The 25,000-nt window shown below is 41.0% G+C and overlaps 1 protein-coding gene across 1 annotated transcript in view; it reads right to left on the minus strand.

Moving 5' to 3' along the window:
• The window catches only part of LOC145405498 (nephrin-like), a 134,785-nt gene that overhangs the window by 83,838 nt on the left and 25,947 nt on the right, over positions 1–25,000 (minus strand). Inside the window, exons 3-5 of the mRNA XM_080276847.1 lie at positions 11,390–11,522; positions 9,260–9,432; positions 2,702–2,907 (exon numbers count right to left, since the gene is read on the minus strand). Of these exons, the coding sequence (XP_080132973.1) occupies positions 2,702–2,907; positions 9,260–9,432; positions 11,390–11,522 (512 nt within the window). The remainder of the gene's footprint in view (positions 1–2,701; positions 2,908–9,259; positions 9,433–11,389; positions 11,523–25,000) is intronic.

A 25,000-nucleotide genomic window follows, 5' to 3' on the forward strand; every position in this document is an offset into this window, starting at 1 on the left:
TAGTCACTCCACCACCCTTCAGGCATTCCACAGCACACCCATCCATACCTGCAGCTTTCCCTATTTTCATCTCCTTTACTGCCTTCTCCACTTCCTCCTTCGTGATCAAAGAATCATTCAACTCTCCCAACACATTTATTCCTTGCACCCTCCCATCCGCCACAATCTCAGCCACCCTTTCCTCCTCTACATTTAACAATCTTTTAAAATACTCTGCCCATCTCTTCCTTACTGCATCCATCTCAGTTAACATCCTTCCATCCTCTGCTTTTACTCGTTCTTCCTTCACAGACTCTCCCTTTCGCACCCTTTTCACCTCCTTCCAAAACATTTTCTTATTCTGTTGAAAATTCTCTGTCAGCCGCCTACCCCACCTCTCATCTGCTGCCACTTTAGCATCACGCATAGCCCTTCTCGCCCGATTCCTCTTTTCCTTATACCTCTCATATGACATCTCATCCTTCCTCTGCAGCAACACTTCATATGCACGTCTCTTCTCAGCCACAGCCATACTTACTTCCTCGCACCACCATTCACTTCCTTTTCGTACACCACCACCCATACGTCTCACACCACACACCTCTTCTGCATGCCCCACCACAGCACTCTTAAATAACTGCCATTCCTCCTCCACACTGCCATTTTCCCGATCTTTCACTGCGTTCCACTCATCTTTCAATTTCTCCTGATACTCTATCTTTTTCTCTCTTTTATCCAACTCACTCACTTTCAAAACCTCCCTGCCACACCTAACCCTCCTAGCTCTCACCCATCTCTTACCTACTCTTAACTTTCCCTCCACCAGGTAATGGTTAGACATACCTCCACCCTCCCCTCTCAGAACTCTCACATCCAACAATCTCCCTATTACATTCCTAGACACAACCACATAGTCCATCAAAGCTCTATCAACAACCCTTCCACCCTCCTGTCTCACCCATGTATACTTATAAATATCTTTCTTCTCAAACATAATAATAATAATGATGATAATGATTCGTGGTAGGTGGGGAAGCCCATCATCCACTCAGTTTAGTGTTGCCCCCCCCCCTCTCTCTCTCTCTCTCTCTCTCTCTCTCTTTCTCTCCAGGTGACTCAAGTTTAAGTGAAAATTGAAACGGCTTCCTGTATCCCAGGATACCATTTACTTCGCCGGGTGGTAACCATATAACCAAATGACACCTGGTGGTTTAGTGGGTTAAGGCGCTTCAAGCGAGTAGAGCTTGTATGGTTTCCATCTGCGTGATGGTTGTGGTTCATGGTTCATATAATGCCACTCAGGGGCGTGTGAGGCTGGTCACCGTTGCCTTAAATGTCGGGACTGAGTGGCCTAGCTCCGGCCCCCTGCGCTCCTGTTTATGTGGGAAAAACTAGGATTGGACGATGATGATGATGATGATGATGACGATGACGATGACGATGATGATGATAATAGTAATAATAAAAACAATACAGAAATAATTCCATCTATCTATTGTCAGACACCTTACTCCCGTATGGAGTGACCACAGACAAACCGCCTCCATGTCGCCCTGTCCCCCGCCATTTCACTGAACTGCTCCCAGCTCATATCCCCCTCTCTCATATACATCATCGCTCCATCCATCTATCTCATCCTTGGCCTCCCCCTCCCTCTCCCCCACCTCCACCTCACTCACATTCACACTCCTCGTCAGTCTATCGCTCTCCATCCTCTCCACATGGCCAAATCACCTCAGTGTGTTTCTCCTAAAGCTTCCTATCACATCCACATCCACACCACAACGCTCCTTCACTTCTTTATTTGTCAGTCTCTCCATGTCACTCCACATGCTCCTCTCAAATAACTAAATTCCACTGCTCTCACTCTTGACTTGTGTCCCTCCAACAAGGTGCAAGCTTCACTTCCATAAGTTAGAGTTGGTATCACAATACTCTCATGTAGTAACTTTTTCACTTCAATCCTCACTTCCCTGTTTCTTATCACTGCATTCAAAGAACCAGCAACCTTTCTTTCTTGTACCCTTTCAAGCACTTAACCTTCCAGAATTCCATCCTTACTCATCACACTACCCAAGTACTTAAAAGCATTCACATTTTCCATTTCCTCCTCATCCAGCCTCACTGTACATTCAATGACTTCACTTTTCTAGAAGACCATAACTTTACTTTTCCCTACATTCACCTTAAGATTCCGTATCTTACACACTCTCCCAGAATCATTCATCAAGCCTTGCAGCTCCCCTTCGTCTTCACTTAACAACACAGTATCATCTGCAAACAAGAGTACAGGGAGTTTCCAAACACTGCCCTTTCTCACTAGGGCCGCTCCAGCATCCACTGCCCTACCTTGTATCTCTTTTATAATCCCATCCATATACAGATTGAACAACCATGGGGACATGACACATCCCTGTTTCACTCCAACCTTCAAACAGAAAAATTCACTCAGTTCATTGTCCATACACACTGCAGCCTTAGCACTCTCATATATACTCTTCATGGCATTCAACAACTTCCTATTTACTCCATTTATTAATAAATAAATAAATAAATAATAATAATAATAATAATAATAACAACAACAACACTAACAATAATAATAATAATAATAATAATAATAATAATAATAATACCAATAATAATTATACAAATAATACACAGACGAAGCAATAAATGATATTACCGATAAACAATACCCTACCCTCCGCGCCATACCCACCTTGCCATGCCACCGCCAGACCACCACAGGAGGAGGTACGCCCCCCGCCACAGAGCAGGTTAGAGTCAGACTGGCATGTTCCTGCAGCGGTCCCAGCACCTCTCCCGTCACCACCTCCCCCGTCACCGTGCGTCCTCCCACCCTTACCACAGGCTGGCCAGGCGGCTCTACCACCACCAGCACCAGGTGTGTGCGGCGGGAAGAGGCTGAGCACCACACGGAAAGCAATCGTAGAGGATATTATGTTATATAAATTTTATTCTAACCTCTCAAACATGCTAAATACCTTTCCGCTTATTTAGATTGGAGGGTTGATTTCACAAGTAACCTGTGAGACTCCTTCCTACAAAGATCTCTAACCTTTTTAAGCTTAACAGATGGTCAAGTGTCGTTAGACTGGAAGACTGATTTAACTAGTAACCAGGGTGACTCATTCTTATCGCATAACTAAGAGTCATTGAATTTCATGCAACCAAGACTTCGTATGGTGGTTGTAGAAGTCGCTCAGTTCTGCTAGGTGAAAATACACTGACTATGGCAGAGGAGCGTGGAGGTATTTATATAAAAAATTTGCCGAGAAGAACAGGCTATTCATAAAGTATAGTAGGCTAGGAAGAAAGAAAGTATTTACGAAGGATATTAGTTAGGCACCGCGGAAGTTGTCATCAAGGTTATTTTGCAAATTTTCAGTCATAGAGCAATGCTCTTGTATCTTGAAGAATTTAGTTTTGTCACAGTGTTCAAATTAATTCACGTTAGTGTGTGGTGACGTGTGGGTTGCTGTTTCAGGGAAGATATTTGTACAAATAAATTACAACCCCTGGGATTTTTGAAAACACGTCACTTAAGCTCAAAGCATTTTATCAGTACATTCCCGGGAATCTAATTAATGGCAGCACAGTCGACCGCATTCCATAGTCTTGAGGCACTTGGAAGTTCCTTACTACATTTTCCTTACCGTTATTTCTAGGTATTTGGCACACTAACTCCTTCACTATACAGGTCTCTTCTAAGCTGTATAATATTATCTGGTGATTGTATTATCACAATCATCGCAAATAAATTCCTTCCTCTAAAGATCATGTACGGTAGGATCAATTAGCAAAAAGGGACAAGCACAAAGTTGGAAAATTATCTGAGAGAGAGAGAGAGAGCGAGAAAGCATGAATCGCTCACATCCAGAGAGATTGCTTTTCCTATCGACACTAACTCCACCCACCAAGGAATTCCCTCCACCCCACCTTCCCCTTCCCAATACAGTCGTGGTACCAAGTGTCTGTTGTAGGGCTTAGGCAATCTTCCCCTACCTGCTGTTCCCTGGTACCTGGTGGGCATTGCCGGAATTAGGCATTTTTAAGGTCTCGCCACTATATGCAGCCAGAAAAACATAGGAAGTGAAATTCTAAACGCATAGCATTGCTGACAAATATTCTAGTATGATTTACTCCATTTTAGTAAAACAAGTAACAACGAATATCCCTGCTCCTGAGAAGATTAAAGTTTGGTATACAATAACCATGGATGTATCAGGTAGGCAGTCCACGCAAATCACCCTCCGACAGTGTATATGACCGAATCACCTCATCCGAAGATCACCTAAAAACTTCAAAACTAGAACAGCTTATTGTCGTGGCTAATTTTTTAGTGTGACTCATCTCACAGCAGTCCATCTGAGAACAAAGGACATGACCCAGACTCGTGTTGTGACTCATCCCACAGTCAGGCATATTCCAACCCTTAAGGCACTTCACAAGACATAGCAAGTCCTCTCACAGCACCCCACCACCTGACGTTGGTCATCGGGGCCATCCAATGCTCCCTGACCTAGCATTGGGGCCTAGAGGTAAACTGTGAACGCCTGTGAGCAGGCGTTCACCTTGCCCTATCCATATCTTTTGGTAATTTTAACGCACGAAACGGAGTGCGTTCCCCTGCAAACGGGAGAGGACTACGGCAGCGTAATACTGGAATCCGCGGGGACTCTCATAGCACCCCTTCGCATGCCCCTTCGCCATACTGTAGTAGCCTTGTGCAAAGAACCTATGTAGAGTCTGAAGGAGCGCATGCTGTGTGTGATGGGAATTTAAATTTGATGATGGAAATATTGTGTAAAGAAAAAATAAAGGTTTAATATTTTTATCATTTTAAAAACTTCCCCCTCTTCTAATGAGATGGTTAATTTACGATGAGACGAAAATAAATGAGAGATACCGTATCTATTTGCATTTTATTTTTCAATATTTCTACCGAGCTATTTATCAGATAAGGTGCATGATACTTTTATAATTAATTTGATTAGTGTACGAAATGAATTCCTATAGCAAAAAATGGCCGATATTACCTAAACAGACGAATCGTGTATAGCCACTTAGTGTGAATTACGGTCTCACGTATACTTTCCGTAAACTTTTGTAAGTTTGCGCTATTTTACTTTGGCTTGGCAATATATTTTGCTTGTGTACTTTGGTGTGATCTGAACGAATCTGACTTTTATTTTTGGTGCTCTTGATTGGTTTTGAAAATAACTCCCCCCCCCCCAAGTGCCTTGGGGAACTGGTGTGATTCTGATATTTGGGTGGGAAAAATGGCAAAAACAAGCATTAAGGGAAGAAATACAGTCAAAATCGGTATGACCAGCCAAGGCGTATTCGCAGGGTCATTACTGACCGCATGAACCCCTTTGAAGCTATATCTGACACCGAATTATTCCTACGGTACAGGGGTGGGATGTTCGAAAGCTCGAAACGGTCGCTAAGATCATCGTAGCGGGGACGATAATCATAGCAAGCTCGTAAACCGCTAAGGTGTATGTTCAAACAAATTTTACGATCTTCCATCCGCCATATTTGCTCATAGCGCTACGATTTCTGACAAGCACCCTTAAGCTGATCGTAGGGTCGCATAGTGAATGTTTAATAAACAATCTGTATCAAGTGATGCTGAGTTTGTTTATTTACACTTTCCTGTGAACGAAGATGGAGTTACAAGAGGTTTAACAGGTAGAACTGGCAGTACGAAGAGCGATGAGAAGTGAGAGGAACTACAGACAGACTGGATCCATTTTCTTACAGTGATGAACATTTGTTGAGATATTATAGGTTTCCCAGACAAGAACTCCTTCATTGGTGTGCAAGAGTTGAACCACTAGCTGGACCAGCGACAAGAAGATCTCGTGCTGTGCCATGTCATTTGCAGGCGTTAATGACATTCTGCTTTTATGCAAGTGGCTCATTTCAGAGTGTGCTGGCAGACACATTCGGCTTAACACAGGGATGTGTGAGCAGAACAATTAACAGTGACACACGTGTTGTACAGGATATCTCTTAGGGAAGTTAAGATGCCAAGAGGTAAGCAAAGATGGGGAATTTTTCGTTTCTACTGCTTACACCTATAAAAATTCAGACAGATGCACTGTTCATTAAAACATGGTTTAACTCTGTCGAAGTTGTAATGATACAGTCTGAAGCCAATGATATATTGTTTATTCAGGTAAAAGGGTCTCAGTTTGGATCTCGATATTTTCAAATTTATTACTAAGTTTTGCTAATATGATGTGGATCTTTCACCCACACTATAGTTATACCCAAGGTGATGTGATTGTTTTTCACTTTTTTTAATTTTTTCCCCCGAATTTGCACAGAAGCAAATATGAAAGACATGTGTAGTGTTTATCTCCTCCCTCTGCCTTTGTACTCGTGAAAAAGCATTCCCTTCCTGGGTTATCTCGTTCCATGCCGCTTGTCTTCTCTCAGCAGTCACTTTGACGCTAAACCTTTCCCTCAGCACTGTCTGTCTGTCGAGCCAACCCTGTATTAGAACCATCATCTCCTTATCTGTAAAATTTGCTCGACGAATTCGTTTGGTGGGGGGCTCGTCACTTGCCATGTCTCAGATGTCTTGGGACGAATACCGTAGTTGCTTGAGTGATGTAATGGCGTGCTTGGAGGAGTGTATTTGTTTACATTTTGAAAGTGCATTATGATTGGCTCACAATCTTTCAAGGTTAATGAAATCTCTCTTCTGATTGGCCCAGCGACAATCAGCTGGGTTGCATTATGAACAATAGGAACGGAACGGAACGGATTTTACGATCGCATCATCGTGAACTACAAGCGTTGTCGCGAGCGTTAGAAGATACAACTTAGCGGTTGTCGTAGCTCACGATCAAAGGTGGCCGCTACGAGCGCATTATGATGATCATAGCGGCGTTTGGCAACGATCTTTTGAACATCCCAGCCCAGGTTCTCCAAAGTCTGTAAGCATACTCATATACAGTGTATTCGAGAACAAATGCCAGTCTTTAATGATAAAAGCTGTAAGAACGGCTAACATTAAGAGACACATTGCATGTGAATTTTAGAGACTCATATATGTTTCTGAAATTTTAAGATTAAAATTTTTCATTAAATCAGGGCTACCAGCTGTTTGCTACACCTACCCACACGAAGGGGTTCGCTCTCACGTTTTCAAGATTACCACTTACGCTTAAGGTGGGAATTTCCACTTCGAGTGGGGTGCATGAAGGGTAACCCCCTCCCTGAGTTTCATGACTTCGGGCGTAAGACCTTTGCAACTAGCAAAAAAAGTTGCACTCCAATGAAGACCACCCATGTTAACATCCACACCCACACCCCATCAAAAACCAAGGCCTCTGTAGTGATCCTTCCACTTCCTGCCACTGAATTGCTCCCCATAATACTCATGCTAATACACCTCTTTACCTGCCATTATATAACTGAGTAAAATAGGGGTCTGATGAATGAGAGAACGGACAGGTTAATTCCTCATTGCAAGGAATTTTTCTCAAACTAGCTTCTTTCCCAGATTATATATGTTGCGTCCAAACTGTCTGTCACTTTTATCACTTACGTATCAATTATGTGTATCCTTTCAGCGTCAGTGAACGCCAGAGCCAGCCGAACTATCAGTATTATACAGCATGGCCAGTTAAATGGGCCAAACAATCATTCTCATATCATTCAAAGCATGTTACAGGTACGATTCATATACACCTTGGAAAATGAGTCATTTCGTTGGCCACCAAGTTGAAGTTATGGTGCCACGCAATCGGTACGTGCTTCTATCTACGTATTTCATATACCCATTTCAGTTACGTGTCAGCTTCTTTGCCACCTCAACTTCCACACCTCGCAACAAACATTTACCATCCACGAAGGTTGAAAAACCGTCCACACCTATACCCCTGCATGAAGCAGTGGCTGTAGGGGGGACACTTTTCTGGTGTTTCTTGGCTAAATGGATCAATTGCCCTTCAGGACCCACAAAACATGGCCTGAACGTGAAAAAAGAGGTGCTCGTCCACGCCGAGCATATCACTGCTGCCTACTACAATAAAATTTGATACAGTATACATGGGAGTATCAATTTCTTGAGACTGGTTTATCTTATAAAGAGATATGTTTTGGCAGAATTAATGGTGCGCTTATAGCAAATTATATCTGAATATCTCCTCTTGACATAGAAGGATCAGACGTGTGATATCAGATTTATAAACACAGCAGTATGACCAGTAAGCCTGACTTCCCTTTAAACCACACCGAACTGTACTTCCATTCTTTATACTATGTTGGGCAATTATTTTGACTGACGAATTATTTCCACAAGCAGGACAAGTTTCACTGTACCCATGCCTAATATATGTGCATGCAAATGTTTAATCTCAGCAATGAGGCAGTGAACTGCATATACGTGAATTAAGAAGTACAAATTTGATGTCTAATAAACAACGCAATATGGGATAGCAGATATAAATTTAGGTTAAATAATACAGGAACCAGGAATATCACTATTTCTGCAAAAGTGACTAAGCCTTTTACTGGAATCTGACAAAAACCCATAACTTCTTTCAGCTTAGCTGATGCCCAAGTTAAGTCTGACTGTAGGGTAGATTTATGTAGTAGCCTACCGGAGACTGATTTCTGTCCCTCATATCTAAGTCTCAAAAAATGTCTTATATTCATGACATATTGTAAGAGTGACCCAGTTCTGTTCAGTGAAAAATGACTACAGCTTACATTATGTGGTATACAAAGTGTTTCTGAAGGTAAATTCCATTAAAAACAAAACTTCTATTTTGAAACATCCTCAAAGAAACCATTATACAGTAATTACAAGGTACTTGTCATCTCATATCATAGCGTATGAGCGATTGTATGGCCTTCCAATTCCTTGCAAAAATTGTCCCAGTAAGACACGTTAAAAATGGACCTTTGTTGAGAGAAAAATTACCACTTTTATTCAATTCTGCAAGGGACGGTGGTGAGTTACACGGCCATTAATGAGGCAGAATAAGTCTCTGGTAATATGCTGCATACTTCTGTCCCAACACCTACCTACATTTCCCGCCTGAACACACACACACTCACACACACACACACACACACACACACACACACACACACACACACACACACACACACACACACACACACACACACACACACACACACACACACACACCGCGCGCGCGCGCGCGTGTGCAAACAAGGAGACTGCTCTCTCTCTCTCTCTCTCTCTCTCTCTCTCTCTCTCTCTCACCTATGCGGAAGTCGACCCTGCAGGTGTAATTGGCCTGGTCTGTGATGAGCACCGGCTTAATGTGCAGTGCGGGCACCTGTCCGGGCCTGAAGGTGGCGCGGCCCTCCAGCACTGGCCTTTTGATGCTGTGCCGAGCCTCAGGTGCCTCCAGCCTTCCAGGACGGTTGTCATAGCTGCATCAAAATAAAAGGAGCTGAGTTTTTTCTCCATACAAAAACAAAGACCGAAAGTTTAAAAAAAATGGGGAAAAGAGAGTAGTAATCAGGATCTGATCATTTTGATACGCCTGAGCACATTGATGAAATGGATTAGGTTGCGGAAAACAAATTTTATGTTAAACTACACGGTAATGTAAGTAGAAATGTAATGGATTTCAGGCAGTAGTACTAACTAGATCACCAGAACAGGACCGAACTGAAATATCATGACTGGACCCAATAGCTCTACCTACGCCAGCAACATTCTTTGCATATTACAACTGTAGGTGGAGTAATTTTGTTTCTTAGGAAGTCAGGTATACAGCAACGTCATTAGTGATGTTTTGTTTCTTCCACTTGAGAAGGTGTTGATAATTAATTCATCCGTCACTATTCCCACACTGCCCAACTTAAAGTATCCGTTTTCATACAATGTGATTACTCCACTCGGCTCCTCCACCCACCACAATTCCTACCGAGTCTGCTCACCTCTCATCATCCACCCCACCCATTTCCTACTCCCCCCCCCCCACATAATGCTGTTCAAGATATATCTGTTCCCACCACATGAGCTGCCCATCATACACCTTCCACCACTAACTGCGCTCATATCACCAACCCAAACCACATCTTTCCACCCACTTAATGCATATTTCATCCCTCCATCTCTGACGTACACTTCACCAACCTGCCTGCCAAACCCACCTCTACAGTACAAGCCTCGTTCAGCATGACTCACAACTCATCGCCATCTCTGACCACCATTCCCACTCCTCAGCATCCACCCCATCCATTTCTGTTCTGGTGAGGTGAATGCAGGGTGGTTCAGATAACGCTACTCTTCCACTATGCTGGGCATTTCTTTTGTGTGGCAGGAAGGACTCAGTGTTATCAACTTCTATCCTACATCGTTTTTTTTTTCTACTTCCACAGCTACGCCCACATGAACAGGCTGAACCATCCTCACAACATAAAAAATACCACCACGAGAGTTCTAGTGGAGCACTTTTAACGAACTATCCTGTATATCTCGCCCAGAAAGCCTCACAAAACATGACAATCTCATCCCACCCCGCTCACTTCTCTCCAGCCATCCCACTCATCGCTGCAGTGTGACTATAACTATGGTTGTCTCGGTTACCAACTGTTGTGCATTTACTCTAACATGGCAGAGATCCCTAAACCTTTTCAGCTAGGTTGACGGCCAAGCGTAGCCAAATTCAAGGGCTGATTTGAACAGTAACTAGTGAGAATTATTCCTACCTCATAACTAAGGCTCACTGAGCTTCATTGAACAACAAATTAAAAATCAAATTATGGAAATGACCAAGTAGCGTCTGAGAAAAGCAAACCTACTATAATACATAACATGCATATTCACGTAATTCATTCATCATGCCTGTCCGACACCTCTTACTTGAGTATCCTAGTCTGGTGGATGTTCGCCGTCAACACCTCTTCAGGTTTGGGGCGGGAGATGGGTCTTACCATCTCTCCCTACTTCTTGGAGAGGTGTATATGATTGGAGGGGCCACCTTCCGCAGTCAGCTTTAGTTTTTATGCATAGTTTTAACTGATGTTTTATACATAGTTTTATGGTGTGTCCTTCACGTTTTATATGGATTTAATGTTAGGTGACTGTTTTTATTTACTTTCTTTAATGTAGTGATATATATATATATATATATATATATATATATATATATATATATATACTGTCACTGTTCTACTTTTGCACATGGTACATGACGGCAATAACATTTACTGTTCCTCTGCCATGATGCTCCCTAACCAACCAGCATTTCGCCCTATCCTGCCCTCACGTCTGTCAGGCCGTCATGAAAGTACTGGTGTGTGTGTGTGTGTGTGTGTGTGTGTGTGTGTGTGTGTGTGTGTGTGTGTGTGTGTGTGTGTGTGTGTGTGAGGCACCCACCTGTAGAATGGCTCCTTGTCGTCATTCCTGTACCAAAGCACGACAAAGACCATATCGCTGGAGTCCAAGGCCCCCACCTCACACGCCAGCACCGCCTCCCGACCTGCCACCGCCTCCACCCACCGCCACACACCTAAGGCGGGAGAGATAATGGTACTCGAAAATGGTTCTGGGAGTATCATAATATACTCTCCTTACCGATTTACTCTTCTTATTTGAACTCAGCAGCCTCCTGTGTGTTACTGAGGCAAACTATGATCTGTATTCTCGTCGGTTAAGGAGGCTCCGTAGCACTTATGTCTTTGCGATTGATCTTAGATATGGCTAGTTAATATTCTTCTGTACGTTATGTATATGAAGTGGGACGGTATTAGAAGAATTTACAAACCATAGAGGATATTTAGGTGGTATAAGCAAAATGGATCGCTTAGGAAAAGGTGTTAGGGACCTTCCTGAACCGAATGGAATACGGACCCATGTCGGTAAGAGAACAGCATTGGTAACATACAAGAAAATATCAACGCTTAAAAATGCAAAATAAAACACTCAGGAAGAGGTACTTGGAGGCCTTATATGAAGCCTTTTATACCACTTAAACTATGCCTTCGAGGATCGTTTTCTAAGTGGCTCTGGAGACCCCGAACAACTTTTCCTTAGCGATTTAGTCTGCACATAATACCTCCAAATCTTTCTTATTTTTACCACTGACAAAAAGTATGTCGAGACTAACGCAGTCTGAATACCATGTGAGAGAATACTATGATGTTCTAGCCTTAATAAATCGCTAAGGAAAAGGTGTTAAGTAGTCTCCAGTGCCATTTAGAGTACGGGGTTCACAAACAAAATAGTTACCATTCCCTGCCGTACCCATGATTTATCTTCTCAGGATGGTCAGCGAAAGAGGAGAATTTTCCCATGTCACTCGTTCGTAACATGATCTTTATTACAAGGGGCAAAATATTATCGCAAGTTCTTTTGCAGCGGGGTGTCTGTCAGGCCTGGTAAAGTTCACGTATTTCCCGCCTCAGGTAGATAAGAACAATAATCAACTAGCAGAAGGAAAGAAAACAGTTTAGAATATATTAGAATGGTGTGCTTTGATGGTATGGGCATATGGAGCGAATGCATAAAGAAAGGGTGATGAGAAGGCTATGGGAAGGAGTCTCAAGGTGTGGAAAATACGTGGCAGACCAAGGTGGATGCATGTGGTAAATAAGCCGAGTGGAAAAGGAGGTCTGGATGTTGGTGAGGCTTGGAAACTGACAGGGGGTTGAGACGGTTGGATGAACTATGTGCGGAGAAAAATATTACGTGAGTTTGTTACTGTCTTTTTAACTTGTAGTGAAAGGACTCTCTCTCTCTCTCTCTCTCTCTCTCGCTCTCTCTCTCTCTCTCTCTCTCTCTCTCTCTCTCTCTCTCTCTCTCTCTCTCTCTCTCTCTCTCTCTCTCTCTCTCTCTCTCTCTCTCTCGTGTGTGTGTGTGTGTGTGTGTGTGTGTGTGTGTGTGTGTGTGTGAGAGAGAGAGAGAGAGAGAGAGAGAGAGAGAGAGAGAGAGAGAGAGACATTGCCTGTGAGATGGAACCCTGATTAAATGTACGTGACATATATAAGTGGTGTGTGTGTGTGTTTGTGTGTGTGTGTGTGTGTGTGTGTGTGTGTGTGTGTGTGTGTGTGTGTTGGGCACGCTTTTGCTAATTCCCCTATGTTTGTACTTTCACAGTCTTCGTGTTTGTGTTCCTCCACACCCCCAACCTCAGATGGGAAATAGGCTTAGGATGGTGCTGATGATAACGAGAACAGTAATAATAATAATAATGATAATAAAATGAAGTGTGTGACGACTGACCAGACGAAAAATCCGCCACCCAAAGCCTAAAGCACTGTATGATGTATTCTAAAGGGTAACTATATTCTAATGAGTCTCCAGCTGTGACCCCTGTGCAATGACACCTGGTGGACTTGAGGTGGTACAATATTTTCATCGGTTTAGTGTTTTTTTTTGTACCTTTTTCGTATGTACCGACTTATCTAGAGTACTACAGTTTATTTTTGTTTTATGTTATTTATATTTCTTAATATCCCTAACATAACATTTTAAAGAGGTGAAATTTTAGTTTCAGCCCATACTCGACTTGTAAATAAATGTGTGTTATTTCCCATGTTTGTCGATGTGATCTGTGGTATTTTAACATCCATTTCCGTTGGAGATGGCCAGTTTTTGTAATTTCCCCCTCACCAGTTACTATCGATAATGAGAAACAGGGTGGGATTTTTTTTTTTCTTGTAGGGGGAAAACGGAAAAAACTGATCATTTTCGACGGAAATGAACTTAGATATCACACACACACACACACACACACACACACACACACACACACACACACACACACCAAAAACCCTATATTTTTAACCTAACTCGGATATCTTTATAATATTGAAAAAGAAACTAATATATCCATTTAACCTACCCTAATTGCACTTAACCTAACCAACACCCGGGGAACTTAACCCTAACCAAAACCAATTCCAACATTAATCATCGATCTATTAATCAGAGTCGTCATCCAGGCCACTACCACTGATATCTGTCTTTTCTAAATTTGCACTCCTGTCCTCAGTCTGGGCTTACTACATATCGTGGCAAAACTCCGTGGGAATGCACAATGTCAATGTCCGCCTCGTTATTTTTACAATATTCTAAAAAATATGAAAAGGAATGAGCGATAACCAATTACACTGAGCCGTCATGGCGAAACTGATATCGGATTTCAAAGCAACATCTCAGCCAGTGACTGCCTAGAGTAAATCATCTAACAACGCTGTGGACGCCTCATGGAATACACTGTAATATATTTAAGGAAAAATCAAGGAGCGGCAACACCACTGAACCCAAGGACACGGTAAATCTGGACGGACGCCAGCTGCTCTCTTCCATTATTTATGAGTCCCATTCGGTCAAGATGAAAAGTTCTGCCATCTTTCTTGGTTTTCTCTCCACGGCCTTTGAAAATCAGTGAGGGGAAGCCACAGCAGCCGACACATATCACTACCTGGCTACAGATCAGTGTCATCAAAGGTGATTGCTGGCAGTTCACTGCCTTCGTTAGTATACCTTTTCCAACAACTGTGTCATCGAAGGATAGGTCTTTGTACAGGTAAGAGCCAACAATAGTACAACCCTATATAACCAAATCGATGATGGGCTGAAATTATAATGATACCGTAATAATAAGAAGCATAAGAATAAGAATAAGAATAAGAATAATTAATAATAATAACAATAACAACAACGACAACAACAACAAAAATAATAGTAACAGAAATACTACTACTACTACTGCTGCTGCTGCTGCTGCTGCTGCTGCTGCTGCTAATGGTAATAAAAGTAATGATAATCATAATTATAATAACAGTAATAATAATAATAATAATAATAATAATAATAATATCAAGTATACGTTGAAATTTTTTTGGATTATTCCGTGTGACCTTTATATATTTTGGGGCACTGAATTAAAAAACGAAACAATTTTTCTCCATCACGGATAATTTTTTCACATCTTTTAAAGTTTTCAATTGTATATATATATATATATATATATATATATATATATATATATATATATATATATATATATATATATATATATATTTTTATCCTTTCGTGCTCTACAATTATTTACATTTGGATATTTTATTGCAATGATGTTTGAATTTAGTATTTTCTAATATTAAAATTCATGTTTGAAACAACACAGTTGTATCATATGATAGTAAGCCAGAAAACAGCCCACAACACAGTGACGAGTCGTACCAGTACTGGAGTGCAGCAAACATATCTCAATGTGGCTCAGGTGACTAGTGCGCTTGTAAATTACTTTCAGTGGAGTTTTTTTTTTTTTTCGCAATGATGTTTATTGAAAATAGTGGTGTTTTCTTGAAAAAGTAACTATAGTTATTGATTTTCTTTCTTTATATAAAAAATTAAATCTTTGTCATACTGGGAACGATCACATTATGGCGTCTAGAGGTTGTGTGAACAGTCCTGATCTTTTTTGCTACAATTGTGGAAAATTTGTAGTGAAAGAATAGAGGTAGAACTTAACAAATTTTGTTAAAAAAAGCTTATTATGCCTACTTTGGAATAAAACTTGTGACCAGGACAAAAAGTGGTCCCATCACAGTGTCTACTGTGTTTGTGTTGAGGAACTAAGACAATGGACAAAAGGTAAAAAGAAGGCTCTTGCTTTTGGTATTCTGATGATATGAAGGGAACCCAAAAATCATAGTAACGATTATTATTTTTGTTTCTGCAAAATTCAAGGATACAACAAAAGGAATAAGAGAGAAATTGTTTATCCTAATCTTGCATCAGGAATAAGACTTGTACCACACGGACCTGATCTATCGATCCCTAATCCACCCAATAGTCTTGATTATGTAGAAACCCACTCAGAGGAAGAAAGTGCTGCAGTAGACGATGAAGAATTTGTCCCAACATGTTCAGACAATGAGCCACAACCATTCTCTCATGATGAACTTAAAAATTAGTGAGAGACCTCGGTCTCCCCAAAGATGTTGCAGATCTCTTGGGTCCCAAATAAAAGATAAACACTCATTACATCCAGACACAACTTTTCCTTGGTACCGAAATATAGAAAAAGTGTTTGCACCAATTATCCAGAAATATGGATCCTTGGTTTATTGCACGGACGTAAGTGGCCTAGTGCAGAAACTTGGCAGAGATTATAATGCAGAAGAATGGCTACTATTTATAGATTCATCTAAATGAAGCCTGAAAGGGGAACTTCTCATAATGGTATCAAATATGCATCAAAACCTGATGCTCATTCTGTGCATTTAGAAGAAACGTAGCCTACCAGAATTTGGCAAATCTTCTCAAACAAATATACTACAATGAACACCGTTGGTTCATATGTGAGGACCTGAAAGTTCTGTATATCTTACTGGGTCGGCAGTCAGGGTGTACAAAAATCCAATGTTTTCTCTGTGAGTGGGACACAGAGCAAAGAATTTATATTGGGTTCAGAAGGAAAGGTCAAACAGAAAAAATCTACAGCTTGGTGCCAAAAACATCATCAGACTCAGCTTGGTAAATCCAGATTAAGTGCTTCTACCACCACTTTATAATAACCTGGAATTAATGAAGCTGTTTGTCAAAGCCATATCAAAAGATGAAGCCTGTTTAATGTATTTGTGCCCAATGTTTCGTGGTTTGGCTAAAGTTAAACTGAAAGAGGGTACATTTACTGAACGTAATATTAGAAAACTGATTTCTGACGCAAAAATTGATGGTGCAATGAACGACCTGGAACGAGAGGCTTGGGTTTCATTCAGAGAAGTAATTTCTAAGTTTTAAGGTAACAATAAGTATCCAAATCACAAAAGAAACTGTGAGAAAATTGTTCATCAAGTTTAAGGAGTTGGGTTGCAACATGAGTCTCAACGTTCACTTTATGGATTTGCATTTGGAATTTTTCCCCCCAAATCTTGGAGCGGTGAGTGAAGAACAAGGTGAAAGATTCCATCAGGATATCAGGGACATGGAAAGAAGGTACCAGGGACACTGGGATGTCAGTATGATGGCGGACTACTGCTGGATAATTCATAGGGACCACTGGAAAAAGTGTACAAATGACTGGCACTAAACGAAGTTTTGAAGCAAAATACCTGAGAAGTTACAAAGAATAGAGAACTTATATGTGAGTCATGGAACGTGTTGCATTGATTAAATATTTTCATTTTCCATTAATTTGGAACAATAATGTATATACTGATTAAAATTAATAATTTGCTACATTTTAATTAATTTCTTTTTATTTTTTTTGTTAAAATGTGATGTGATGGAAACATTCTATTTTCTTTTTCTTTTTTCTTTTTTTACTGTATTCATAAGTGCACTAAAAAATAGCTACTTCAGGATTAAAACAATTTTTACTGACTTTCATTTTGTAGATCTGTGTAATAATAATAATAATAATAATAATAATAATAATAATAATAAATAATAACTAGAAGACTTACTGTCAAAGACAGTTACTGATCTCCGTCTATGAGAACACTGCTTTTCGGAATAACACAAAAACCATTGGTCAAACTCCCACCAAAAAAGTATACGAACCTTGTCAAGGACCAGACAAAACTTCTAGGGCAAAGAAGTGCCTCATTTATGTTTTGTTTTCTCCTGTATGGAACAGCAACTGAAAATTGTTGAAACGTAGGGTGTCCCAAATATCATAATGTCATGCATGAATGACCTTCAATTTTTTTTTTCCATATAAATATTTGGCAAAAAATTTCGTCACGGGTTCTCCTTCCATGTTCATGCACCTGTAATAGTTCTGAGTAAACTGAGGTGGTATGATTCTGAACAGTCTTGGACCAGCAACCTTGAAAAGTAGGTAATGGCCACTGAAACTGGGCAAGTGTGTAGTGCCATAATTTTAAGTGTTAGTGTAAGTTAGTATAAGCTAGAATTGTAAATGTAACCTTAAGCTTAAGTATTGTAAGTATAGCTCAAGATTTAACCGTTAAGTTCTATATTTAAGTCTAGTCTTAGTTGATATTCATAATCTGAACATGATTCTGCTATTGATAGTGCTAAGTCGAGTTTTCATGTGAATATGACTAGTGTTTATACACAGTGAACCAGCCGATTTCAACAAAGATGTGTAACCACACAAATTTTAGTGAGATTATAAATTGAAAATGTCATCCTTTGTATTCTGATCTAGAGATTTACCTGCCGAAGTTGATAGATTTCCCCTTTTGAACTGTGCAGTGCTGACTGGGAGTTGACTGAAGTAAGAATATTGAAGATTGTCATTTGTGAAGCGCGAAATTCATGTTATTGAGTCGGGGTTACAGTCACATAGGCTTAAGTATCCGACATAGGTTATAAAACTGTTCGAATTCCTAATTGATTTGGATTCGTTATGATAAAAGTTCCCTTATGCCTAGTACAAAAACTTCAACATCGTAAGTCATTTTTCTACGTATATTGAGTGCAAACGTATCTCTCGTATTCCTTGAAGATCTAGTAGAGTCAGTAGTATTACAAAGTAATCAGTTAAAGTTTCAGCCATCCCTGAACACTGCGTTGGTCACGTATAAAGAGGCAGGGGACAGCACCAACCGCCAGATCGCTGTTTCTCTCCTCATCGTTGTAGGTTAGTGCCCGAGCTCTCACCCCTCCCCCTCCCTCCCCTTTTTTCTCCTTCGTGTATTAAGTCATCATGTACGTTCGTTAGTTGAATTAGTGATATTTTCCCCTGATTCTTCTTGTGCTGAATAATGAGATCGCTGTTCCTCTCCTCATCGTTGCAGACGAGAATTATGGAGGGCCGTGGCTCGCATCCCAAGGATTCGAGCGTTCTAGCCGCGGCCTAACCTCTAACACACTAAATTCCCCCCCCTCCCCCATTAGTTTATGGTGTCAAAGTGAAAATCGGCTGGTCCATTTGTCCATTTGATTACGGTCCGTGTGATTACTGGTTCTTTTGATTACTGTCTAGTTTATATAAGAATCTTCAGTTTTTGTGCATTTAGTCTTAGAGAATATTCTTTGGTGATAATCTTTAGGTTCCTTCCCGACGAGTCCGTCAGAGACCACGGGACTATATCCATGCATAGCAGTATTCTTGGGATACTAATCTAGTGTGTAAAGATACATATTTCCAGAGTTATACTGTAAATCCTCATTATTGAATAATAATTTAGTTCGTGAAGATTCATATTTCTGAAAAGTGTAACAGTATTCTTTGAATATTCAGTTTGAGAAGATTCATATTTCTGTTGAGATAGATCCTCATTTTATTTTTTCTGGTATTAATTCCAGTTTGAATAGTAATCTGTATCTCAGTTCTTAATACTTAGTATATCTTAGTTGAATCATTTTGAATTTGAATTTTGCTATCCACCAAGGAGTAGTATAGATGAGATTGAGTGGCCCGCAAGGTGTGCTAATATCTAACTACTCGCGCCCTCTCTGATAAGATCGTGCTACCTCATTTCTCATAAAGCCATATATTCTCAAATAAGATCACGCTACCCTATTTCTCTATGATCTCAAAAATTGTCGGCGTTACACTGGAGGTATCATTACACTGGTGACTAATCCTCAGCATCATATTGGTGGCATAAAAAATTCCCGTTATTACACTGGTGGCAGTATTCAAATTTCTTGCAATACATTGGTGGCAGCGGTAGGATAAGATATTGTTTTGGGATAAGACATTGTTGTGGGATAAGATATTGTTGCGAAATAGAATCCCTCAATAACAGTACACTGGAGGCCCACTTAATCGAACTATATTTCTAGAATTAATGATCTTTAAAGCTCCTAGAGGACCAGCAAAATTCTGATTCACTGAGAATAGAATGAATACTGAGATGGAGACACAACTCATGTATTTTGTGGCTTGGTCTAGTGGAAGGAGTAGTAAGGTGGAAGATGAGTTGTTGATGGAACTTAGGGGTCATATGTCAAGAAGAACGAGTGTAGCTCAGTGGATCATGATAGCCAATCCATTATGTTCTTCCCACTCAAAACAAAACAATCTACACACATCATGCCATAGTGTAATGGAAGTGTTGATGGACGGAGATGTGTACGTGCTAGAGGATGTGTTCATGGGGAAGAGGATGCAGGGAGCCACAGGACAGGTGAGGCCCTGTTGCGGAGAAGACTGGCCCTTAGGACCCCTGGAGGGAGCCTTTGAGCTTGATCCGGTGGATGAATAGTTGCTGCCCCATGAAAGATGCCCTCCCCGGAGACTTATTGAGAAGTGTTGAGTGTTAAGCTGGTTATGGCAGTATTAAGTTAAGAGATGGATAGGGAAATGTGTGCGGGTCGGACTGTCTGACTATTGACTGTGAGTCCATAGGAGTTTGGGTTATGGGCGCAGCCCAGTTCAGTGGAAGTATTAGATTGCTTTAATTCAAGGGGCAGTGTGCACATGCCTCTCAACTTACAGTCTCGGATGAAACAGTGACTTCAGGACCTGACAGGCTCTTGTCAGTTACTAGGTGGAGAGCCGGAGGCATAAGATTGAATGGATGGGAGTGTAAATGTGATTAGTTAATAGGTTGTTTGGGAGGAATCTGAGTGTGAAATGGAGGGAGAGTAAGAAATTGTTTTGGAAGGAGGTAAAGAAAGTAAGGCAGTGTGAAAGGGGAAATAGTAGGGGAGTGAAAGATAGGAATAATAGATTGTTGGTGGAGAAGAGAGAGAAATTGAGGAGATGGAAGGAGCACTTTGAGGATTTGTTGAATGTAGAGAGTGAGAGCAGTGTGAGTATAAGTGGTTGGGGAATGGCTGGGAGAAGAAGAGATGAGAGGAGGGAGGAAGAGATCAGTAGGTCGGAAGTAGTGGAAGCGATGAAGAAGATTAAGCTGGGAAAGGCCCCAGGAATTGATGGAGTGTGTGGTGAAATGCTTAGGTATGGGGGTGAGATTGTTGTGGAGTGGATATGGAAGTTGTGTAGATTGGCTTGGGAAGAGGGAAGGGTTCCAGAGGACTGGAAATCAGGTATAATTGTGCCTCTGTACAAAGGAAAAGGGGAGAGAGATGTATGTGGTAACCATAGGGGTATTTGCCTTCTTAGTGTGACTGGTAAAATATATGATAGAATACTCATTGATAGGTTTAGGCATATGACAGAGGAGCTAGTGGGAGAAGAACAAGGGGGATTTAGGAAGGGAAAAGGGTGTGTAGATCAGATATTTGTTCTAAGATGTTTAGTGGAGAAGTATCTAGAGAAGGGAAGGAAAGTGTATGCTGCCTTCATGGACTTGGAGAAAGCTTATGACAGAATAGATAGGCAAGGAATGTGGAAGGTATTAAGAATATATGGAGTGGAGGGGAAATTGTTGAGTGCTGTGAAGAGTATGTACAAGGGAGCTAGGGCTACGGTGCGAGTGGATGGTGGGCTGAGTGAGTTCTTTGATCTCAATGTGGGACTGAAACAGGGGTGTGTGATGTCTCCATGGCTGTTTAATATATATATGGATGGGGTTGTAAAGGAGGTGCAAGGTAGGGCAGTGGATGTGGGGGTGGCCCTAATGAATGAGGGTGAGATTTGGAAGCTTCCGGTGTTGCTGTTTGCTGATGATACAGTATTGTTGAGTGAAGATGAATGGGAGTTGCAAGGTTTGGTGAATGAATTTGGGACAGTGTGTAGGAGGAGGAAGCTGAAAGTTAATGTAAACAAAAGTAAAGTTATGGTGTTTGAGAGGAATGAAGTCACAGAGTGTGCAGTGAGGTTGGATGGTGAGGATATGGAGAATGTGAGTGCATTCAAGTACTTGGGTAGTGTGATGAGTAAGGATGGAACTTTGGGGGATGAAGTACGTGAAAGGGTACAGCAGGGAAGAAAGGTTGTTGGTACACTGAAAACAGTGATGAGAAATAGGGACGTGAGTATGGAAGTTAAGAAGTCACTGCATGATGGTATTGTGATCCCTACCCTGACGTATGGAAGCGAGGCGTGGACCTTGCAAGAGGGGAACAAGTCAAGAGTGAGAGCAGTGGAAATGAGTTACTTGAGAGGAGCATGTGGAGTGACGTGGAGGGACAGGTTGACGAATGAAGAAGTGAAGGAACGTTGTGGGGTAGATGTGGATGTGGTTGAAAAGATTAGGAGAAATACACTGAGGTGGTTTGGACATGTGGAGAGAATGGAGGATGAAAGACTGACTAAGAGGGTGTATGTAGGTGAGGTGGAGGGAGGGAGAGGGAGGGGTAGACCGAGGATGAGGTGGAGGGATGGAGTTGAGAGGTATATGAGGGAGGGGGGGGGTGAGTTGGGGGGAGGGGAGTTAAATGGTGGGTGACAGAGTGACTTGGAGGCGTTTTGTCTGCGGCCACCCTTTGCGGGATAAGGGCGTCGGGCTATAGATAGATAGATAGATGAATGGGAAGCGCCCCTAGGACGATCCTGGCATCGAGAGTACGGGTCTGTCCAGGTGAGAAGACCATGTTGCCACTCAGGCAGGAGGTTGGCTGGGGCACATCTATCCACTGAATTTCGAGTGTTTATCATGACAGAGAAGCGACCCCTTGGGGTATGTGATTTTTCTTGTGGACCGATAGGTGCCACTTATTGGAGTCGTGTTCACAGTCAAATTTAGTAAGTCTGTCCCGTCTGCACACACGTCCCTAGGATGTGTAGATGAATGATTTGATTGTTGACTTCCGATGTTAAAAAATTTTTCTCCGGAGAAAGGACCCATGTAGTGCCATAATTTTAAGTATTAGTGTAAGTTAGTATAAGCTAGTATTGTAAGTGTAACCTTAAGCTTAAGTGTTGCTAGTATAGCTCATGATTTAACCGTTAAGTTCTATATTTAAGTCTAGTCTTAGTTGATATTCATAATCTGAACATGATTCTGCTAGTGATGGTGCTAAGTCGAGTTTTATGTGAATATGACTAGTGTTTATACACAGTGAACCAGCCGATTTCAACAAAGATGTATAACCACACAAATTTTAGTAGAGATTAATAATTGAAAATGTCATCCTTCGTATTCTGATCTAGAGATTTACCTGCCGAAGTTGATAGATTTCCCATTTTGAACTGTGCAGTGCTGATTGGGAGTTGACTGAAGTAAAAATATTGAAGACTGTCATTTCTGAAACGCGAAATTCATGTTACTGAGTCGGGGTTACAGTCACATAGGCTTAAGTATCCGACATGGGTTATAGAACTGTTCGAGTTCCTAACTGATTTGGCTTCGTTATAATTAAAGTTCCTTTATGCCTAGTACAAAAACTTCAACATCGTAAGTCATTTTTCTACGTATGTTGAGTGCAAACGTATCTCTCGTATTCCTTGAAGATCTAGTAGAGTCAGTAGTATTACAAAGTAATCAGTTAAAGTTTCAGCCATCCCTGAACACTGCGTTGGTCACGTATAAAAAGGCAGGGGACAGCACCAACCGCCAGATCGCTGTTTCTCTCCTCATCGTTGTAGGTTAGTGCCCGAGCTCTCACCCCTCCCCCTCCCTCCCCTTTTTTCTCCCTCGTGTATTAAGTCACCATGTACGTTCGTTAGTTGAAATAGTGATATTTTCCCCTGATTCTTCTTGTGCTGAATAATGAGATCGCTGTTCCTCGCCTCATCGTTGCAGACGAGAATTATGGAGGGCCGTGGCTCGCATCCCAAGGATTCGAGCGTTCTAGCCACGGCCTAACCTCTAACGCACTAAATTCCCCCCCCTCCCCCATTAGTTCATGGTGTCAAAGTGAAAATCGGCTGGTCCATTTGTCCATTTGATTACGGTCCGTGTGATTACTGGTTCTTTTGATTACTGTCTAGGTTATATAAGAATCTTCAGTTTTTGTGCATTTAGTCTTAGAGAATATTCTTTGGTGATAATCTTTAGGTTCCTTCCCGACGAATCCGTCAGAGACCACGGGACTATATCCATGCATAGCAGTATTCTTGGGATACTAATCTAGTGTGTAAAGATACATATTTCCAGAGTTATACTGTAAATCCTCATTATTGAATAATAATTTAGTTCGTGAAGATTCATATTTCTGAAAAGTGTAACAGTATTCTTTGAATATTCAGTTTGAGAAGATTCATATTTCTGTTGATATAGATCCTCATTTTATTTTGTTTGGTATTATTCCCAGTTTGAAGAGTAATCTGTATCTCAGTTCTTAATACTTAGTAAATCTTAGGTTAAGTCATTTTGAATTTGAACTTTGCTATCCACCAAGGAGTAGTATAGATGAGATTGAGTGGCCCGCAAGGTGTGCTGAAATCTAACTACTCGCGCCCTCTCTGATAAGATCGTGCTACCTCATTTCTCATAAAGCCATTTATTCTCAAATAAGATCACGCTACCCTATTTCTCTATGATCTCAAAAATTCTCGGCGTTACACTGGAGGTATCTAAATTCTGATCATTACACTGGTGGCTAATAGTTCAGCATCATCATTAGTAGAGGCCTAAAAATCTCTGAGTATTACACTGGTGACAAAAACTTCTTACAAGTGTAACATGGTCATGGTGCTGTGCATCCTCAGTAAGTATGATAAAAATCAGAGACGAGAAGTGACAGAATAATAACAGGAATAACTGGAATACTGTAAATCGCAGAAACAATTCCTGATCTCCACCCATGAGAATATTGCTGACAGGCACAACTAACATTTTGTTTGTAATAACTCAGAAACCGTTGGTTAAACTGCCACCAAAATGTATACAGACCTGGTCCATGACCAGACAAAAATTTTAGGGCCAATAAGTGACTTATTTATGCTTCGTTTTGCTTTTTTCTCTATGGAAGAACGACTAAAAATCGTCGTAAAATGGTGAGTCCCTAATTTCGTAAGGTCACGCATGAATGACCTTCAAATTTTTTTCCAAACAAATATTTGGATTTATTTTTCTTTTCATTAATCACGGGATTTCCTTCCATGTTCAGGTATCTATAATAGTTATGGAGTAAACTGAGGTTAAGATTCATGGTTTTGTGGACATTTTACGACCTGTGACCTTGAAAATGAGTTCAAGATCACTGGAACTGAGTTAGTGTAACAGGGTCTCATTAAGTATGATGAAAATCTATAACGAAAAG

This window comes from Coenobita brevimanus, chromosome 67 (assembly GCF_032717465.1).
Source record: "Coenobita brevimanus isolate Jiangsu-jjx chromosome 67, ASM3271746v2, whole genome shotgun sequence".
NCBI lineage: Eukaryota > Metazoa > Arthropoda > Malacostraca > Decapoda > Coenobitidae > Coenobita > Coenobita brevimanus.